Source organism: Peromyscus maniculatus, chromosome 22 (genome assembly GCF_049852395.1).
Source record: "Peromyscus maniculatus bairdii isolate BWxNUB_F1_BW_parent chromosome 22, HU_Pman_BW_mat_3.1, whole genome shotgun sequence".
Classification (NCBI taxonomy): Eukaryota; Metazoa; Chordata; class Mammalia; order Rodentia; family Cricetidae; genus Peromyscus; species Peromyscus maniculatus.
In genome coordinates, this window is record NC_134873.1 from 1,654,815 (window position 1) to 1,675,736 (window position 20,922).

At 43.2% G+C, this 20,922-nt stretch overlaps 1 protein-coding gene across 1 annotated transcript; it reads left to right on the forward strand.

Annotated features, from left to right (window-relative positions):
- The first annotated feature begins 220 nt into the window (after positions 1-220).
- On the forward strand, positions 221-19,195 carry LOC143270295 (uncharacterized). The gene is made up of 6 exons (XM_076559695.1): positions 221-322; positions 970-1,079; positions 5,140-5,258; positions 7,290-7,388; positions 14,242-14,792; positions 15,236-19,195. Exon 6 carries the CDS (start codon positions 18,026-18,028, stop codon positions 19,193-19,195), a length of 1,170 nt encoding a protein of 389 aa, XP_076415810.1. The 5' UTR covers positions 221-322; positions 970-1,079; positions 5,140-5,258; positions 7,290-7,388; positions 14,242-14,792; positions 15,236-18,025.
- Positions 19,196-20,922: the final 1,727 nt, after the last annotated feature.

A 20,922-nucleotide genomic window follows, 5' to 3' on the forward strand; every position in this document is an offset into this window, starting at 1 on the left:
CGCACCCTCACAAACCCTACAGTAAAAAATAGAACACTGGTAGAATACAAATTTAAAACACTGGTAAATTTTCGCCACTGACACACAGGACCGTCCTGCAAGCGCAGATCCTTGGTTCAGTGTGAGCCAAACTCGGCTTTACCCTTAGCAACACAGCTACCCTGGCATTGTGATGCGCTGTGAGCACACAATGTGAACCCCGTGCACGTGCTCTGCGCATGCCCATGTCAGACTCCAGTGACGAAAGCCTACCATGCTCAGAGCATGTGCAAAGCACTGTCAATTGGAATTTTGGAGTAGAGCTACCTGCAGAGCTTCCAAGGCAAAACACTGGGGGAGTTGGTTGGTGGGTCAGGTCCTTATAGTCCTGCAGCCATGAGAAAATACCTCCCTAAGACTGGCCTGATGGAGATAGAAAAAAATCCATCCGGATTGGGCCAAACCAGATCCAAAAAGACAAATACTGGTTTTGATTTTTTTTTCTTTTAAACGTTCTGATATGAGAACTACAATCTGAATAACCACAGAGGTTTGGTATTTGGTAAGGGAGAAGAAGGGCGGAGAGTATCTCTCAAGGAAGGGAATAGTCTATAGTGTTATGAAAATATAAGTGAACACTAGATTAGGAAGGTTTAATTAGAGGAAGATGGGAGAGAAGGATAAAGGAGGGAATATGAGCAGGGACAATCAACACTGCAGACCCTTTGAAAAACTGTATGGAAACTGACTACCCCAGAAGCTTCCTATACATAAGTGAAAGGAATCTAAACGGGCTCAAAACATAATAGGTTTGACAAGGCTCCAATTAGACATCTTATGCCGCTATCTTAAACCTCCTGTGCCAGGAACAATGTACAGCCTGTTGAGTCCTTAACCAAAGGGACCCACAGAACCCTCCAAATAGCACAGGGTATTTCCAAGTCTGTTGGTGTCTCTGCACAACCTGATGTTAAGGTCTTGTTTCTGAAGGTAACACTTCTGTCATTGAACATGGAGAAATTCAGCTAACGTCTAACTAGATTCTTCACCTACTAACCAGAGTTCATGGTACTGGAAGGCAGTCTGTACTGGAGAGAAAGGTAATCCTCAATATCTCTCAGCTACAAACCCTGGGACCCACAACAGCACCCACATGGAGCTCACAACCATCTGTAAATGCAGTTCTAGGGAATCCACCATCCTCTTGTATCTTCACAGGCAGCAGACATACATACAATGTACAATATGCATGCAGGCAAACATAGTACACATGAAATAAATATAATCTTTAAATAATAATGTAATGCACTTATCTAGTAAGTTCACTCTATTGAAGTATACAATCCAGTAGGGTTTTCTTAGTATGTTCTTAAAAGTATGCATTCATCACCCTGTTTGATTTTAAAATATTTTTGTCATTGGAGAAGAAACCATTTATTCACTAGTAGTTACTCTTCACTCCTCCAGACTCTACCCCCTATCAGCTACCAATCTAACTTTCTGCTTCAGGTTTCTCACTCTGGGTGTTTAATAGAAATCAAACCAGCTAATAGGGAACTATCCCATTCTTCTGTCATTTTGCTTCTTTCACTGAGTTTAATGTCTGTGATGTTTATTCATGTTATAGGATGTAGCAGTACTCTATCCCTTTTCAGGGCTAGATACTTGACCATTGTATTAACACAGCACCCTTTGTTTACCCATTCATCAAGCAGTAGTTATCTGGGGTTTCTACCTTTTCTCTATTATAAATGCTGTGCATACTCTGGTGCTAGTGGCTGCATCATTGTATAGCTATACTTCCAGCAGTTATGTAGCAGGTTCCTGTACCTTGGTTCCTCCACTCTCTCTTATGAGCCCCAGCACATGTACATGCTAGACAAGTGCACTACCCCTAACCTCGATCCTCAGCATGCAACATGTACACTTCAAAGTTTCCTTTTTTCCCATAATTTTACAGTGATTACATGTTGAAGAGACAAATTAAATGAAAGCAAAATGCTAGCAACATTAATTTCACTTGCTTAGTTTTACATTTAAGGTAATTTGTAAAGGTATTCAAAATTCAGAATATGCAGCCAGAAGTGGTGATACATTTCCTATAATCCTAGCATTCAGTGGGTGAATGCAAGAGCATCTGTCCAAGGCCATCTTCACTTAAATGAGACCAGCCAGGGACACATGAGATCCTGCCCTAAAAAACAAAATAATAACAACAAAAAACAAAAACAAACAAACAAAAACAAAAAACCCACAAATTAACCCACCAATGAGCATATAGTTGACTTTGTATCTCTAATAATTAGAGGTGGCATGCAGTTTTGTAGTATAGAGAATGCTTAAGATTCCAGCTTAGAGAGATGTTGAGACCATGGTTGGAGGAAGCACAGAAACAAATAGCCAAACTAGTAGAAATGCATGAACGGAGAACCAATGGTGGAGGAACCCCCATGGAACTGGACCAGGCCCTCTGGATAAGTGAGACAGTTGATTAGCTTGATCTGTTTGGGAGGGCCCCAGGCAGTAGAGCCAGGACCTGTCCTTGGTGCATGGGTTGACTTTTTTGAGCCTGGGGCCTATGCTGAGGCACTTTGCTCAGCCTTGGTGTAAGGGGAGGAGGGCCTGGACCTGCCTTGGCTGAGTCTGCCAGGCTGGGCTGACTCACCAGGGGAGACCTTGCCTTGGAGGAGGTGGGAGTGTGGAGTCAATTGGGAGGGGAGGACTGAGAGGTGGGAGGAGGGAAGATGGGGGAATCTGTGGCTGATATGTGAAATTAAGTTAATTATAAAATAAAAATACTATAAAAAAAAGATTCACGCTTACTCTGAGTCACAACAGAACCCACCCTACTTGTTAACCACCCCCTGCATTTATCTATCCAGAGGCTGATTTTTGCCTCTGCTTGGCTTCAAACTGGGGGTGAGAGTATAATGAGATGTCTGAAAGGCCCACCCTATGCAAAAAGTAAATCAGGCAAAGAATTTGTATGTGTGGCAAGCCTATTTTCTGAGGCCCTCACACTGTCTCCCCACCCTCTCACAACCCTTTCCAGGAAAAGATCAAACATCACCATGTATAGCTTCTCAGTGAGTATTTAGTTTGGCGATCTGTATTATCTTGGACATTTTTGATGGATTCACCACAACAGTCCCCCATGGTTGGGCATGTTTACACAAACCTGGCAGACCTAGACACTTCTGCCTAGCCAGTTCCAGGTCAAAATAGCCATTTCCGGGTCAAGGCGTCTCCCGTGACCAGGATCCTGTGACTTTTCATGGTTACATAAGAGCACACAATGCCCATGCATGGAGTAGTTACATTGACCTGAGTACGCACATGAGCCACACAGCCTTTATGAGCCTACGCCATATTCCCAGCTCCTCCTCCTCCTCCTCCTCTTCTTCTTCTTCTTTTCTCCACACAGGTGTCTCTTCCACAAGCCTGAGCACTTGTCTGTCCCTTTTATCTTAATAAAAGTCTTGTTAGTGGATTCTGTCGTGTTTAGTGACATTTCCTCGCAGGGTAGGAGCGCTGCAAAATAAGTAACATCTGGTGCTGAAACCCAGGACTGCTTCACACAAACCAGGGACTCTGCTCTGTTCATGACAGACCACTCTCTATTTTGCCTGGCCGCACTAAACTACATCCAACACTGCTTCTCTGATTGGAGAGTCCCCCTCTTTTTGGCCAGCGTAAATGGTTTCCTGAATCTGTAAGAATGACTGTTGAGCATCCAGCAGCTCACTAAGTATTCTTGAAACCGGGTGAACCCCTGGCCATGGTCTTTATTGGCTACAGTGGGCCCCTATCACAGGCCTAAATTTCTAGCCATCTCCCATGTCTGCAGCCTGAGATATTCCTCACAGTGGGACCACCGCCATTGGGTGCGTCCTGGGGACCGCATGAAGGAGACATGTTCTTCCGGCTTGATGAAGCGGTAGATGCTGTCCAGATTCCTGGGGAATCCTTGCCTCACGTGGTGGTACCCCACTTCTCTGGCTGACCAGCCAATTAGCGGCCTGTGCCTGGTATCCGTCCTTGGCTTTGGGGACACCTGGGGCCTTGGTTCTGGATCACGTTTGTTTATTTATTTTTATTTTTTTTTATTTTCCTGGCTCTCTGCTGCAGACATGGGAAACAAGGCTTTCAACCCTATAAGTCCTTCCTCTCCATTAGGCTGTCTTCTTGAAGCTTTAAAACCTCTCAGGTTAATGCCTTACACAAAGATTCCTAAGCTGATCCGTCTCTGTACTAAGAAATGGCCCAAATATACTTTAAAAAAACAAGAAAAAGTGGCTGCCGAGCAGCTCCTTAGATCCTGATATTTTAAGGGAGTTATCTAATTTCTGTCAGGAAGCAGACAAATGGAAAGAGTTGCTTTCTTCTTTCTCAATGCTAAACCGTCTTTTCTGGATTCCTTCTCTCCTGCTCATATATTCCTAGCTATGCCTAAAACGGTAAGAGCACCACAAAATAACTAACAATTTTTGTTCTCTATTTAATCTCAAGGGCCACAATGAAAAATGGAGAGTGGAGCCCCGGAAGGAGGCAAAAGGCCATATAGGAATTCAAGTTTACAACCCAGACCCAACACCCTGGTTCCATCCCAGATTTTCCCACAAGCCCTGTTTCTGTTTCTGGAAGAACTGACACTGTGTTCCTTTTCCATCTTCTACTTGACTTAGGGTGGAAAAGGTGACCTGGGTGTGATGGGCTTGGCGGGGTCAAGAGGACCAATGGGCACTGAGTTCAGTGTGTGGTCCAGAGGGACATTCCCAGGCCCTCTCACTAAGACTGGGGAGCAGCAGTTGTCCACAAAGATGGGGAGGGCAGGACTGGAGGACTGTCACCCTGTGCTGGGGAGTCAGGCCTTTGGGGGACATCATGCCCTGGGCTACAGGGACAGGGGGATCATGTTCCTGTTGTTCTCTTTGGCTATCAGGGTTTTGCCTCTGGATTAGGCTTTTGAGGGCTGAGAAAAGCTACATTGTTTTTAAGCCTTGTATAAACACAAGCCCCCAGGACTTCTTTATTGCTACATGCCCCTTAAAACTCACAGTAGAGTTCAGAGACCTAAACAGCACATTCAGGAGTCCTTCCATTCTTACTGCACACCCAGCTGTCTTGGAGGCTGATTATAAGCAGTCTGCTTTCTTTTAGGGCTTCCTGCGATTCAGAAGGGAAAAGGTCAGTCCTTGTCTCTCCTGGCAGACCAGATCCTAGAGTTGGTGGTGGATAGCATTCCAGATTTTGGTCTGGGCACATTACTGGAGTTGGAGGTGAGTAGAAGACAGGCCCAGCTCTCTCTTGAGATATCAACTGCAGCCATAATTCCTGGCTATTCCTCTGTCCTTCCAGAGGCTGATTTTTGGGCTGTGAGAGAAGAGCAGGCCTCCTGAGGCAGGGCAATTCTGGTAAAATGGACCTCCCAGTGAGGTTCCTGCTCCTCACTGGGAGTAGGGAAACAAATGAGAGCCAGGTAGGGAGTCATCCTCAGTCATCATAGGGGTGCAGGAAGAGAGGACTTAGCCTAAGGCCAGGTTTCTATCACACAGCCTTCTCTTCTAGCAAAATAAAACAAACACCAACAAGCACCTGCAGACACATGCTCTGTGTGATGAGAGGATCTGAGAGCCACGACTTTCTTTGTTTCCTTTTATTACCTAACTTTAAGAAATCTTAGAGTGCCAGGCAGTGGTGGTGCACACCTTTAATCCCAGCACAAGGGAGGCAGAGCCAGTCAGATTTCTGTGAGTTCCAGGCCAGCCTGGACTACACAGCAAAAGTCAGGACAGGCACCAAAACTACATGGAGAAAACCTGTCTTGAAAAACAAAACAAACAAACAAAACAACAACAAAAATCAAGAGAAAAAAAAAAAGACTTAGTGGGTCTAACCAGAAAGCAAACTACATATTATCTGAGCCCGGAGCTTTGCAAAAATGAGGTTGTTGGCCTAGGAGTATATCAGTTTGACATGCTCCTATCCCTAACCACCCCTCACCACACACAGAGAGAAGTACAATATTAGTGCATTGACCCTCTCTTTTGGTTTTCTCCTAGGGATCCAGAGGTGAAAGGGGTGACTAGGATCACAAAGGAGAAAAGTTAATGGCAAATCTGTACAAGTGATGTGCTGCAATAGAAGTGGGAGCTCCCCCACCTGTGGATTGAGGGATAGTCATCATAAAAATGGCTGACCAAATGTATCCACAGCCAGTTCCAAGTGGCATTTCAAAACAGTCACAGTATTTGTTGTTCTTTCACAGGGTTTCCCTGGATTTCCTAGAATGCTAGGGCAGAAATTAAGTGTCTAGAAGTAGAGATGACAGATCTTAGGTCCTCCAAACAGCAAATGGAGCATCCTTTTGGTCCTTCAGGCAGAATCATTGATTGTAACTAGAAATTAAAGTTTAAGTGGAAACTATTTAATGCTATCCATTTCAAATCCATAGGAGGAAAAATATTCTAATGAATGTGATTTTTTTGAATAATATTAAGATTGTCTTACCTTTGAGGCCACCATTAATGAACAAGAAATTTAAGGAATGTCATGTGATAAATTCAACATATCCATTTTGAAATTGACAAAAATTTCTTTAGAAGTAATATCAGGAACAAATTTATTTTTTCTTTTTATTTATTATTCTGTCATACAACACATCCCAACTTAATTTTCCCTCCCTCCACTCCTCCTACTTACCTGTCTCATGCTCCTATACCTCTGTTCTTCCCACTTCCTCACCACATCGCCCTTTTCTCCCAGATCTGTTACTCCTCTGTTTCCCTTCAGAAAATAGAAGGCTACTCAGGTATATCAACCAAACATTTCATAACAAATGCAATAAGACTAGGCGGAAGCCCTAAATTTCAGACTGGACAAGGCAACTGAGTAGGAGGAAAGGGGGCCCCAAAACAGTTGAAAGAATCAGGCACACTAACATGCACACTGTTAGGAGTTCCACAAAAGTGCCCAAGCCAAAAACTCATAGCATATATGCAGAGGACTTAGCAGAGATCCATGCAGGCTTTGCGATTACTGCTTCAGTTTCTGTGAACCACTATGACTCCTCCTTAGTTGATTTTGTGGGCCATGTTCTCCTGGTGTCCTTGACCCTCTCGTTCCTGGGATCCTTTCTCTACCTGTTCTTCAGGGTTCCATGAGCTCTGCCTAATGATTGGGCATGAAAATCTGCATCTGCATCCATCAGCCGCTGAAAAAGCCACTCCAATGATGAGTGGGATAGGCACTGACCTATGAGTATAGCAGAATGTTGTGAGGAAGAATTTCACATTTTTGTTCTATTCTAGGTCCCTGAGTGACCCAGCTTCTGGTTTCAGGTCATGCCTGCCTGAAGACCAGACAAACACCCCCTGTCCAACCCTAGGCCACACCTGCCAGAAGACCAGGTGGGCCAGCTGCCTGTGGGTCTCCCTCTGTAATTAATTTTGAACTCTAATTTGATAATCTCTTATATACGTTGCTACAATACTACAAAAGGTACAGCACATATTCCAGTAGAAACACAACAAAAACATAAAATATTTTATTATATGCCAGGAAAAGCAATGGAAACAATGGTGGCTGTGTCCTGATTGTTTTTGATTTAATCAACTTGACACAAGTTAGAGATACATATGACAGGAGGATTCCATGACTGAGAAAATCCCCCCAAGTCTGGCCTGTAGTAAAGCATATAAAACATTTCTTTAATTAGTGATTAATGTGCACAAGCCCAGTACACTGTGAGTATTTATAAAATAAAGAATTTCATAAAAACACCATGTTAATAGCAAGGGTTTGAAAAATGTTTTTTTATATTTTATTTATTTTATTTTACAATACCATTCAGTTCTACATATCAGCCACGGGTTCCCCTATTCTCCCCCCTCCCACCCCCTCCCTTTAACCCCAGTACACCCCCCATTCCCACCTCCTCCAGGGCAAATCCTCCCCCGAGGACTGCGATCAACCTGGTAGACTCAGTCCAGGCAGGTCCAGTCCCTTCCTCCCAGACTGAGCCAAGTGTCCCTGCATAAGCTCCAGGTTTCAAACAGCCAACTCATGCAATGAGCACAGGACTTGGTCCCACTGCCTAGTTGCCTCCCAAACTGATCAAGCCAATCAACTGTCACACCTATTCAGAGGGCCTGATCCAGCTGGGGGCCCCTCAGCCTTTGGTTCACAGTTCATGTGTTTCCATTCATTTGGCTAGAAAAATGTCTTTTTTATCACTAGACAACAAGCCCCGTAAATTATCAGGAGAAAACCTACTTGTTCTTTGTATAACCAAACTCTACTACTTGCAGAAATTAACCCAAAGGGTTCTCAAAGAAATGAAATTTGTCAAATGAATGTGTTTCATTTTGCACAGTTTAAAAAATTAAAATAAGTACAACATACCATAGATTTACATATTAGCTTTTTAATGGGCAAACACTTTGAGTTCTGAAAAGTCTGATTCTCTAATTACACATTTATTATAAGTTATGGCTCTCATGGGGATACCTGTACAAATTAAGGGTGACAATGCTCCAGCATGTGTCTCTAGTAGAATGAAACATTTTTTAGATATTACAGTGTAAAGCATATTGCAGGTATACAACACAATCCTCTAGGACTAGCAGTTATAGAAAGATCTCATCACACTTTAAAAGTAATATGCAATTAACAGAAAGGGTTTATAATGATCTCTAGAGATAGAATGCACAATGATTTATTAACTTTAAATTTTTTAAATGCTAATGAAATGGGAGCAACAGCTGCAAAGAGACATTGGATAATAGAAAAAATGCTGAACTAAATAAGACTATATACTTTAAAGATGTGTTGGCCTGAGAATGGAAAACATTTTATGTATTATGTTGAGGAAGAGGTTTTGATGTTGTTTCCACAGGAGATGAAAAGCTATGTATGCCATCAAAATTGATAAAAATTAGAATTGAACATGAGAGATTTCTTGATTAGGAGAACACACAGTTCATCAAACAATATGGCAATTCTACCTGGCCAAAAAAAAGAACTCCCCAAAATTAGGGTCAGCAGGGTTTTGTTCATGATTTTCCAGGAAAATATAAAATCCAGCTGAGTGATGTAAAGATTTTGGACAAATGAAGCATCAAAAAAAGAAGGGAGACACATCTGGAAAACATATACCAAGAAAATGAGTAATTTAGCCTAATGGTATAAAATATATCCAACAGGGTAAAACTTTCAAGATGTCTGTTTATACTGGTTTCTTCTCCTCCTCCTCCTCCTCCTCCTCCTCCTCCTCCTCCTCCTCCTCCTCCTCCTCCTCCTCCTCCTTCTCCTCCTCCTCCTCCTTCTCCTTGTTCTTCTTCTTCTTCTCCTTCTGGACTTTTGAGACAGGGTTTCTCTGTGTAGCATTGTGCTTCTCCTGGAACCCACTCTGTAGCTCAGGATGGCCTTGAACTCACAGAGATCTGCCTGGCTCTGCCTCCTGAGTGCTGGGATTAAAGGCCCGTGTCACCACTGCCCGGCTTATATTGGTTTCTACAGACATGTTAGGCAGGTGGTCTTTATGTAGTTCCAAGTCAATTAAAAACAACAGCTGGCTTTGGAGTTGGAGCAGTGCTCTCTTTGTCTCTAAACCCAAGCATGTCTGTTAAAATTCAGTCTCTGTCTCATATCAGAAGAGCCACGAGGTATGGGACAGAAGAAAAACAAAATTTAGGAACTATGATATTGCCACTAATCTCATATCTCTCAGTTTTATTTTGGCTCTTTAAAACTTTTCTTAATGTCTAAATACTATCTTAATTTTAAACTTTCCATTTTGATATTAATGGTCTCTCTGGTCAAAACTTTCTGTTTTGATACTCATCATTAGGACTAATTTTACACGTAGGTGTTATGTAACTTCCTGTATGTGATTTCAGGCTTGAGGCTGAAACAGGTATTTAGGAAATAAGCCTGTGTGTTCTGCATGTATTTTTATAGATTATGGTCCTTTAATCTGACCAAGATTTGCTGAATGTGACATTTAATATGTTTACACTTTCCATGTTGAATGTTGAACATTCCTAACAGCAACCTCTGAAGTCTCCAAAAGATGATAGGACACCAACAATGACTCCACCTGGATTGTGGGAATGCCACTAAGATGACAAATACCATCTAAAGATCAGCTTTGGATTACAAACTGCTCAGGACAATTTCAAAACAGATATGAAGATGATCTGATCTATTATAGACTACTCCAACCAGGACTTGAGGTAGCCTTACATTTTCCCATCACACCAAGACAGGACAACAGCTGAATTCCCCAGGACTTAACCATTATCTCTGTTTTCTCAGGGTTCCCTAAAGATGCCAGGACCCCATATCAACAGGAACTAGTCTAGAAAGCACAACACCCACATTCTCAAGAAGTGGGGTGGATGGTTTTTAATTGTTCAGTGGATTATAGATGTTTGTTGTTGTTCAGAGTGGGAGGGTTGGTTAAAAATTGTTTCTGGTCATGGTCTAGAAAATACTTTTCAAAGCAGGTTAGATTTGCGGCCTGTCTTCCTAAAAAGAAAAAGAAAGGGGGGATAAAGGACTAATAAGACAGAAGAGTAAAAATCATTGAATTTACTTTAATTCAAAAAGCAATTATTAATCTCAATGAAATTTACATTTGTATGGATTTTTGTATAGTGATACAAATTTAAAGTTATTTTGTAACACTGGATTTAGGTTTCTATTTTTGTTTAAGATATTATATATTGATACAAATTAAATATTGCTTTTGTTATACCATACATATATTTCTATTTTTGTTTAAGGTATTGTACCTATGCAGCTCATATGCAATGTGAAGTATTAGTCCTTGAAAGATATTCAGGATAGTAAAGAAATACGGGTTAATAGTCACCCATAACTATCAAACTTATAGTCAGGTTAGTTATGTTTTTAAGGTGAAACAGAGATATATTTAAATAGATAGGTGATCTTCAAACACTTCAGAGACCTACAGAAGATGACATTTAAAATATTTTAATAACATAGGTTTTTCTTGACAATGAGACACATCTGTTCATGGCAGCACTGACTGATCTACTTCACAAAGGATGATGAGCATTGAAGAAACTCCAAATGGAGTTTGCTTTCTTTTGACAAAAACCATTTGGGCAAGAAACTGCCTTTGCCTTGACTGCTGACAGTATGCTGTCCAAACTGGACAAGAAGGACACAAAGAATAGTGACTGCTGAATTTTGCCAAGATAGGGTAGGATCACCCCTCAAAATATTCTGCTTCACAAAAAAAGTTTCTCAGATATTCTAGGCCTGTAGTCTGAAGCTGGATGCTCCAATGTTGCAGAGGAACTTAGGTGACTGTCCAGGCAGCCAACTGCTTCTGTCATTTCTCTTGGATTTGGAACTCACTTGCTTTGCAATTTCTGCTTGTGCAGGTAATATATCCTTCTCAGCTCTTTGATGAGTTTGAAGACTAGATAGTTATAGTTGCAATCCTTCCAAATCATGATAGAAAGTAAATTGGGTGCTAAATTTTGTACTCTTCAGGAGAGGACAGCTAAAGGAACTACTTGCTCTAATTTTGCTAATTACTCAGAGACTGGATATTGTAAGTGTATTCCTTACTTGATAATTGTTTCTGTTGTATGCAATTTCATTTTTATTAAGGTTGTTACCTTTCCATCCTATCAGACATTACCTGATAATCATTCTAATTTTATATAGTTTTACAATGTTAGAGTTAGAAACTTTTCTTTTTAATTAGACAAAAAGGGGCAAATGTTATGGAGATCTTATCTACATTATGGCCTGTTGTCCAATTAGAGTCAGGCATTGGTTCAAGGGGCAGGGTTTACACTTAGCTGGTTTGCATGGGTCATAGTTTCCCTAGACTTGGGAAAGAGCAACCCCCAGAAAAGATGAGGCAGCGCTGGAAGTTTGTATAAATCTTTTTGAGCCAGGAGCAGATGGAGACTGCATATGTAGTAGTCATTATGTTTGTCTCGGGTTCTTATCTATGTATTTTGTTGTCAAATTTTATTTTATAATAAATGGTATAAGAAATCGCAATACTCTTGTAATAACTGTGAGGAGATGAGTTGTTTGTAGATTGAATGTAATAGAATAATCCAAGACATAGCTGAGACACTGAGTGAAAGGTTCCACCTGTAGTGTGAGGAGTACAAAGATAATCATATATATATATATATATATATATATATATATATATATATTTAGACATATATATAATTCACCTTCCATATTATATATTTGTATGTGTATATATATTTATATTTCAACTTAGATTATTCTCAAAATTTTTATCTTTAATTTTTTTAATTTTTAAGGTTACAATGTAATTCTTAATCATCTTTCTTCTTTTCAAATTGTCCCATGGATTCCTCTTTTCTCTCTTTTAAATTCATATCCTCTATATTAATTAATTGTTGGTACAAGCTTATATCTAACTGCATATGCTTATATATTCCTAAACTGTTCATGTTCTGTCTGTATAATGTTACTTGCATGTGTACATTCAGGGCTGGGAATTTGATATTGGATAAACAATGGGCAAGCTATTTCCAGTGGAGGACTTCTGCTCTCAGCATTTCATGGTCTCCTGTAATTCTTTGTGTAGTGTTGAGGCCTCATATTCTTTTCCCATTCACTTTGCATGTCTATTGTTATTGTCCTCATTCAGTTTATATTTAAGATGCTATTGTGGTGAGCCTCTAATAGTGTAGCTTCTGATATTATTAGGAGACAGAATCTCACCTCAAACTTCTTGATTCTCTGGATCTTAACATTTCCCCATCTTTTCTCCCAGTAGGAACCCTGAAAATGTTCAAGTGTCCCCTAAACTTCCTGTTTTTTTTCTTTCTAGAACTGATACTCTGTTTGAATCTGATCTGACTGTTTCTGAGGTAGCTGTTGTTGCTATTACAGGACAGGGCAATTTCTTTCCTGGATGATTAGACCCTGAATGCCATCTACACTGAGAGTTCACATTTAATGGTTTCATAATTACTTATCTATATTATCCAACCTATTTTTTATTCTTCTGGTTTTTAATCAACTGGCATGTACTTAATAAGGGTTAGAAAGAGACGTGTACCATTCATTCCTTTCTAGCTTTAAGCGTGGATGTGGTCCTTCACTGTTCATATGGTAGCTGGCAGGCATATACAGCCATATAAGATTCAGACTGCATTAAAATAAAATAAAGAGTATCCATCTCCTCATTCATACTTGCCATATTTGAAGTGCTCAACACTTACATATGGCTAATGTTTGCTGTACATCCAGCCACTGACCAGCCCATGCCTCAACATGTCCTTTGTAGCATGTTCAGGCTGTGGAGCTGAAGCCTGTTCCATGGGACCTTCTAGAAGTTCATTGTCCTTTTCCATCACTAAGCTAAGTTCCCTGTGGCCGAAGTGTTGGGCTTAATTTTATCAGTAAATCTTCAGAGCACTTGATAACCCCTGGCAGATATTTACCTTAGAACAAGGGTCTTGAGTCAGCCTCATGGCATATTTCTTGGTGTTACCATGTAGGAGTCTGGTTCAGTTTTAAGTTCTTTGTCAGTTAAAGAATTAAAGAAAACAGGTGTGTAAGTGACAGGTAGCAGTAGAGAAATATCAAACGTCCAAAACTGGAGAAAGACTTTGCACCATAAGAAAAGTTTTCTTGGGGTGGAGAAACGTGTGTGTAGTAGAAACAGAGAAAAATGGAATCTGTTCTATTCAGAGTTGGTGCTCAGGAAGCTGAAAATTCAATCTCTTATCCAGGGCTCTGTGTTTTGGGTTTTTATGTCCATGAGGAGACATCATCACCTAATTTAGTGTTGGGCAGTTTGAGAAAAGATAAGATGTATAATTAGCTCACAATTGTTGTTTATACATGTCCTGATCTGGCCTTGAACCTGCTGAGCCAATCTACCAGTAGTGGCCCTACTGGCCAAAGTCAGACTTCTTAGAAGTTCATCAATTTTGTTATGTAGCCATGGCTCTTATTACTATTTGTTTTCCTACCAGGTAATCTGTCTAACTACTGGTCACTTATTCTTCCCTCTCTGAGGTTACCAAATCTTCTGTTAAATGTATGGGGACACCAACCACTTTTAACTGCTTTGATCTGGAAATTGAGATGATGATGGAGAATCAGTAGTCAAACTGACATAAGGGGGTGTTGTCAATCTAAAGGGCCAATATAAACTTAATTGGTGGTGAAGATTATTGTTACTCCAAGGACTGTCCTTATAGTATGTTTAAATATTTGCAGGATGGGAAAACCCAAGATCAGCTGGATCCTTTCATATCCTAAGGCTCTGGACCCTGCTAACGGAACAAGTTCTAAGGAGGTAGCATTTATCTTCTAGAGCTGTACCAACTCTCTAGACACATTCCCTGCAAGCCAGAAAGTTGAAGATGAAATCTGTCCCTGAATAAAAACTTCTTTGGCTGGCCCACATAGAAGGAGGTCATCCATATATCAGATGTCTCTAAATATGATAATTATAACAGTGTTGTGGAAAGGCCCAAATCAGATAATTGAGGGTTGTCATGAAACCACTGATAGACAACTATCTATATGACTTATCTAATTTTTATAGCAAGATCCTCAAAAAAATAAAGGTGAATACAAAAGAAAGTAACCTTAAGATTATGCATGGCATCGCTTCTCGGCCTTTTGGCTAAGATCAAGTGAAGATTATGCATGGACCTGCCTCCGGGATGCCTGCCCTGAGCAGGGAGGAGAAAGCACAACTCTCTCCAGGAACATTAGGATTGAGCAACAGAAGGATAACCACAACCACAGGCAAATCTGAAGAGGTAAAGGCAATGAGGAATGGACTGAGGTGGGTGGCTTGCTTGCCACCCAGAGACATAGTGTTTTCTGGGCCAAGACTACTTCCATGTCCCATGTGTCTGGGTCTGGGGCCCTGCTGCAGCTGAGGTCTGTGTTGGTGCCCATGCCTCCCATTGTCTCTGAGGGCAGAGAATGTAGGGCTGCACAGAGTTGGTTTTATCCCCTCACTAGCTGCAACACTAGGGAGAACTGGCCCTGCCCCTCACCAGATGCAGCATTCAGGAGAGTGGGTTCTACACCTCACCTGGGCAGCACAACAGACTGAACCTGTTTGCAGAAGCATGTGAAAGCTGGCCCTGAGGGTATGATAATGGGAGAGCTGATTTCACCCCCCTCTTTTGCCATGTGGTGATGATGGGTGAGGTAAGGATGCTCTCTCCCCTTTTATCTCCAACACCTGTGGTAGGCAATGAAGCTTAACTGCTCTATTACCAGCTGCAGAACTTGGGAACTCTGGACCTGCATGTCTCTTGAGCAGCACAGTAGAGCTGGCCCTGTGGATGTAGGCCTGAGTGAGCTGGAATTGAGAAGGTAAGCATGGGAGATCGGGCCCCACCATTAATCGTCCATAAGGTATTGTGCACAAAGGAGAGATGTCTGCCTTCTCACTTTCTGTGGCAGTTGGGAGAGCTGACCCTGAGGTCATGAGAGATGGAGAACCGGCCCTTGCCCCCTTGCTCCTTGGTGCATAGGGTGAACTAACCAGGACAGTGTTGGAGAACTTACCCTAGTGGTGAGGATGGGGGACATCAGCTGGCCAACCCTGCCATCACCAAGGCCCAGAATCAGGGCAATAAGTTGGCCCACTGCAATATCCATGCCATTTATGATCTGATGGAGAATGTGAAGGAGCTTGTTTTACAGATCCAAAGCTGCAGGATCTCCATGACATGAGGCAAGATCAGGATTTCTAAGAGGAATCTCAGTGATGTTCTCAGTATCTACAGTGTAGCAGAAACCAGAGGCTTTAAACCAGACCAATGACTCCTTGCAGTAAACACTTGCAAGTAAAGATACATGGATAAAAGCTTATACTGCATGCCTCACTGTGTCACAGTACATCACCCATGAGATTTCCCTCTCTTTCTTTTCTTTTCTCCTAAATTTTATTTTAATTTGGAGGAGAAGTTGCAATGGCAGAGGGCTGGTATGAGGGGACTGTGAGATGAACGATATAGAGATGCATGTAAAAGACACAAAAAAATGAATAAATTTAAAAAAAAATCACAGAGGGGCAAGTGAGGGGAAAGGAGCAAAGAAGGTAGGCTGGCCACCACTCACAAACTCTAACATTGTCAAAATAAAAATACTTTGTGTCTACAGAAAGACAAAGAGAACACAGACAGATAACACCAAGATGAGGAGTTTGTTTTCGGATTTATGTTGACCTTCTTTCAGTTCACACTGGCCTGAAAGAAGGTCACTAAGGAAGCTGCTTGAATTGTCTTAGGCCTGGATGTCAGAACAGTCAAAACCTTCCTGGATGACAAGCAAAACATCAAGATTGGAGACTCTGGGTTAGCCAGGATATTCAAAGATAATATAAGTTTTGAACAAACATCTGTTGGCATACCTTATTACAAGTCTTCTAAACAAATGAACCCTATAAAAAATAAAAAGAAAGATTATGGATGGAATATTAATTATAATGGCAGATATCTATGTGAGACTACAAGGATGATGAAGAACCAGGCAAAGGGAGACTACTTCCTCCTTGATAAGATGAAGATCTTGAACTAACTTTTATTTGTTGGGGACGTTTCTAACACCAAGATTAGAGAATTAAATAGGCTACAACATTCAAATAGCAATTTTATTCTATTTGTTTGTTTTTAGGTTTTATTTAAATAATCCCTCTGCAACTTCAGGCCTGAGAGGATATTGTTTCAGATGGAGGAAATTAGTAGTGTCTTTAAGATGTATGACGACAGTAGGAGCTTCTGAGTTTATACTTCCTATCATATCATCATTTGTCCAGTCTGAGACATTTATATTGCTGTCTATGAGAGGCCAACAATGATAGTGACCTGGTAAGAGAAGTAGTTAAACAACTAGTCTAGATGAAAGAACTATTCACCATAAGGGGTACAAGGTGTGAGGAACTGTGAAAAAAATTGACAGACATAAAAGTCTATCCTGCCTGGGACCCAGAACTGGCGAGGAATGTCGAGGTTAAGCAGCAATCAGGACACACCGTGGTTCGTCATTCAAAGAGAGCTCTTTATTGACTATCCATCAGCCTTATATACCCTGCTGCTTCTTACTCTCCATGGGGTCAGGGTACAGTCCTCAGGTTCCCATCCTCGTCCCAGCAGATCAGCCAAACAGGAAGACCCCAAGCAGAGAGCTGATTCTTGAAACAATGTTCCACCAATAGCTATATTGTAAACATCCTGTGACTTACTGGCCACAGGAAAAGAAGAACAAAAGTGCACCTTAGGGCAATATAGGGCAAGCAAACAGGCTATGCACAAGGTTTGTTCAGCATCTGCTGCCAACACTACCTTATGAAGAGTTAAAGGGAACTATAAAAAGAAACTATATTCTTGCTAAAAAATGCTTCTGCTTGAGCAAAAACCACAGCTCTTGCAGGTGCAAAGCTTGCCCACAGCCCTACCACCTTGCGCAAATAAGCTGTTCTGCAAAAACCACCCAGACATCCAAGACTCAGCTAGCCGACTGATCCCTGAGTAACCCCTCTACCCCACCCGTATGAAACTGCCCTATAAAAAGCCTACAAGCTGGAGCTTCGGGGTCTTCTGTCCTCAGCTTGACTGTTGACCCGTGTGCACACGTACAATAAACTGCTTCTGAGTGACTCGTTATCAGAGTGAAGCTTCTGTTGTCAGCGCCGACTCTAACATTTTGGAGGTTCCACCGAGATAATCTTCACGTCTGGTGGTGAGTCAGCTTGGGAGGGTCAGCAGCTGTCTGGGCTGCCCGTGAGGACACCCAGACAGTGGGGGACAGACGTGTCCAGAACCCACAGGCTGCAACTCTGGAGGACGCTCTAGAGTGTGGGGATCCTGTAAAAGGGACCCCTTCGGATACCCTCTTGCCTAGGAGACTTTTTAAGAGGCCCGGGCCACTAGATCATCTTTTGGTTTCATTTTCTATACCATTTTGCCGGCTTGTCCTGTCTCTGTGTGTTGTGAGTTTGTTCGTGTCATTCGGTGTTTTGTTTTACCTGTTCGGTATGGGCCAGACTGCCTCTACACCCCTCTCTCTTACCCTCGCCCACTGGTCAGAAGTATCGGCCCGAGCCTCAAACCTGGCGGTTCTAGTGAAGAAAGGAAAGTGGCAGACTTTCTGTTCATCTCAGTGGCCCACCTTTGGTGTTGGGTGGCCCGCTGATGGCACTTTTGATTTGAATGTTGTTAGGGCAGTTAAACAGAAGATCTTTGTTCCAGGCTCCCATGGACACCCGGACCAGCAAGCCCACATCTGGGTCTGGGAGGACTTGGTGTTGGACCCACCTAAGTGGGTCCGGTCGCTCCAGGCCAACCCATCTGCACCACCTACTGACCAAGTCCCCCTCCTTCTAACCAAAACCCCTGAACCGCCTAAGTCTTCTCCGTTAACCCCGGCACCTGCACCCCTGCCAGAGTCACAGGCTGACCTCATTTCTCTTGATCTAGATCCCCCGCTGCCCTACAGACAGCCGCCACAGCCAGCAGGGGCAGACTCCGGACCGGCTCTGGTCTCCCCCTCGGGGCCGGCACAGGGCACCCAGCAAAGGAGGGCACGCCCTCATGATGAGGCCCCACCGGCAGTCACACTGCCCCTGCGCCCCATTGGAAGAACCATTGAGGATGGTGCTGGGGGAGACATGCCTGCCCTCCAATATTGGCCATTCTCTTCCTCAGATTTATATAATTGGAAAAATAATAATCCACCCTTTTCTGAAGATCCCACCCAACTAACCGGGCTCCTAGAGTCCATCATGTATTCCCACCAGCCTATGTGGGACGATTGCCAGCAACTTCTGGGGGTCCTTTTCACCACAGAAGAAAGGGAACGCATCCTCCTGGAGGCTAGGAAGTTAGTCCCTAGACCAGACGGACGGCCAACCCAGCTCCCCAACCTCATTGATGAGTGTTTCCCCCTGAGATGTCCGACCTGGGATCCGAACATTCCAGAAGGTAGGGAGCATCTGTCCCTCTATCGCCAGACTCTAATGGCGGGTCTCTGTGCAGTGGCCAGAAGACCCACTAATTTGGCTAAGGTAGGTGAGGTTCTTCAAGGGCCTGAAGAAACCCCCTCTGCCTTTCTTGAGAGACTCATGGAGGCATATAGAAGTTATACCCCCTTTGACCCAGAGTCAGAGGAATTGAGGGGAGCAGTGAGTATGGCCTTTATAGGATAGTCTGCCACAGATATACGGCGGAAGTTTCAGAGATTAGATGGATTGCAAGGGCTGAGCCTGAGAGATCTGGTTAAAGAGGCAGAAAAGGTCTACTATAAACGAGAGACTGCGGAAGAAAAAGAGATTCGACTGGAAAAAGAAAGAGAAGAAAAAGAAAAACAACGCCAAAAACGCCAAAAGCGGGATTTGACACGGATTCTTTCAGCCGCGGTAAGAGATGGTCCGGGGCCACCAGGGCGAGGAGGAGGAGGAGGAGGAGGAGGAGGAAGAGGAGGAGGAGGAGGAGGAGGAGGAGGAGGAGGAGGAGGAGGAGGAGGAGGAGGCCGGGGAGGCCGCTCTCCTCTGGGACCAAACCAATGTGCCTACTGTAAAGAGGAAGGTCACTGGGCCAGAGAATGCCCAAAGAAGTTAAAAGAGCGAGGTCGACAGGTCCTTGCCCTCGAAGACTGAGGGAGTCAGGGTTCGGATCCCCTCCCCGAGCTCCGGGTAACATTTGAAGTGGAGGGGACCCCAGTGGACTTTGAGGTGGACACAGGGGCAGTCTACTCAGCCATTCAGCATCCACTGGGGCCTCTATCTACCCGAAAGTCACTGGTACAAGGAGCGAATGGAAGCAGAGAGAGACCCTGGACCACCCAGAGAACAGTCAACTTGGGAAAAGGTACTGTACAGCATTCCTTCCTAGTCCTGCCTGACTGCCCGGCGCCGCTTTTGGGCACAGACCTCCTGACAAAATTGGGGGCACAAATCTCCTTTACTGCTCGGGGCCCAGAATTAAAATTTGCACACCCGAAAGTGAGGGACCTCCATCTCCTCACATTAGAACTCCCAGCCGCTGAGGAGTATCGGTTGTATGGAGCAGCAGTTAAAGCCTCTGTAGCTACTGTCTCCCCGAACAACGAGGAATGGATTCACAGGTTTCCTAATGCGTGGGCAGAGACAGGGGGCCTTGGGCTGGCTAAAGAACAACCTCCGGTGGTAGTCACCCTTAAGCCCACTGCGGTTCCCGTGTGTGTAAGACAATACCCGCTCAGTCGAGAAGCCCGGGAAGGCATAAAACCTCACATCAGAAGGTTTCTGGAACTGGGCATTCTGAAACCATGCCAGTCAGACTGGAACACTCCGCTCCTATCAGTAAAAAAGCCAGGAACAAATGACTACAGACCGGTCCAGGATCTGAGAGAAGTAAACTCCTGGGTAATAGACATTCACCCTACAGTGCTCAACCCCTACAATCTCCTGAGTACCTTGCCTCCAGAGCGCAATTGGTACACTGTTCTGGATTTGAAAGATGCCTTCTTGTGCCTACCCCTCCACCCAGATTCCAAAAGCTCTTTGCTTTTGAATGGTCCTGAGGAAGGGAGGACAGGGCAGCTAACATGGACTAGACTTCCACAAGGATTTAAGAACTCCCCAACTATCTTTGATGAGGCCCTACACCGAGATCTTCAGAGGTATCGAGAGACCACCCCTGATGTCACTCTCCTCCAGTATGTAGATGATTTACTCCTGGCAGCTGAAACTCAGGATGCCTGCAAACTTGGGACTGAAAAACTTCTAGATACCCTGGCTAGCCTGGGGTACAGGGCATCTGCCAAAAAGGCGCAGATCTGTAAAAACAAAGTCACCTTCCTCGGTTACTCCTTGGAGGGAGGAAAGAGGTGGCTCACGGATGCCCAAAAGCAAACTGTGGCCAGCATACCAACTCCAACAGATCGACAGCAATT

What these genes read in the sequence shown, in the direction of transcription:
- LOC143270295 (XM_076559695.1), top strand. Translation starts at nt 18,026, where the DNA reads ATGGGCCAGACTGCCTCTACACCCCTCTCTCTTACCCTCGCCCACTGG.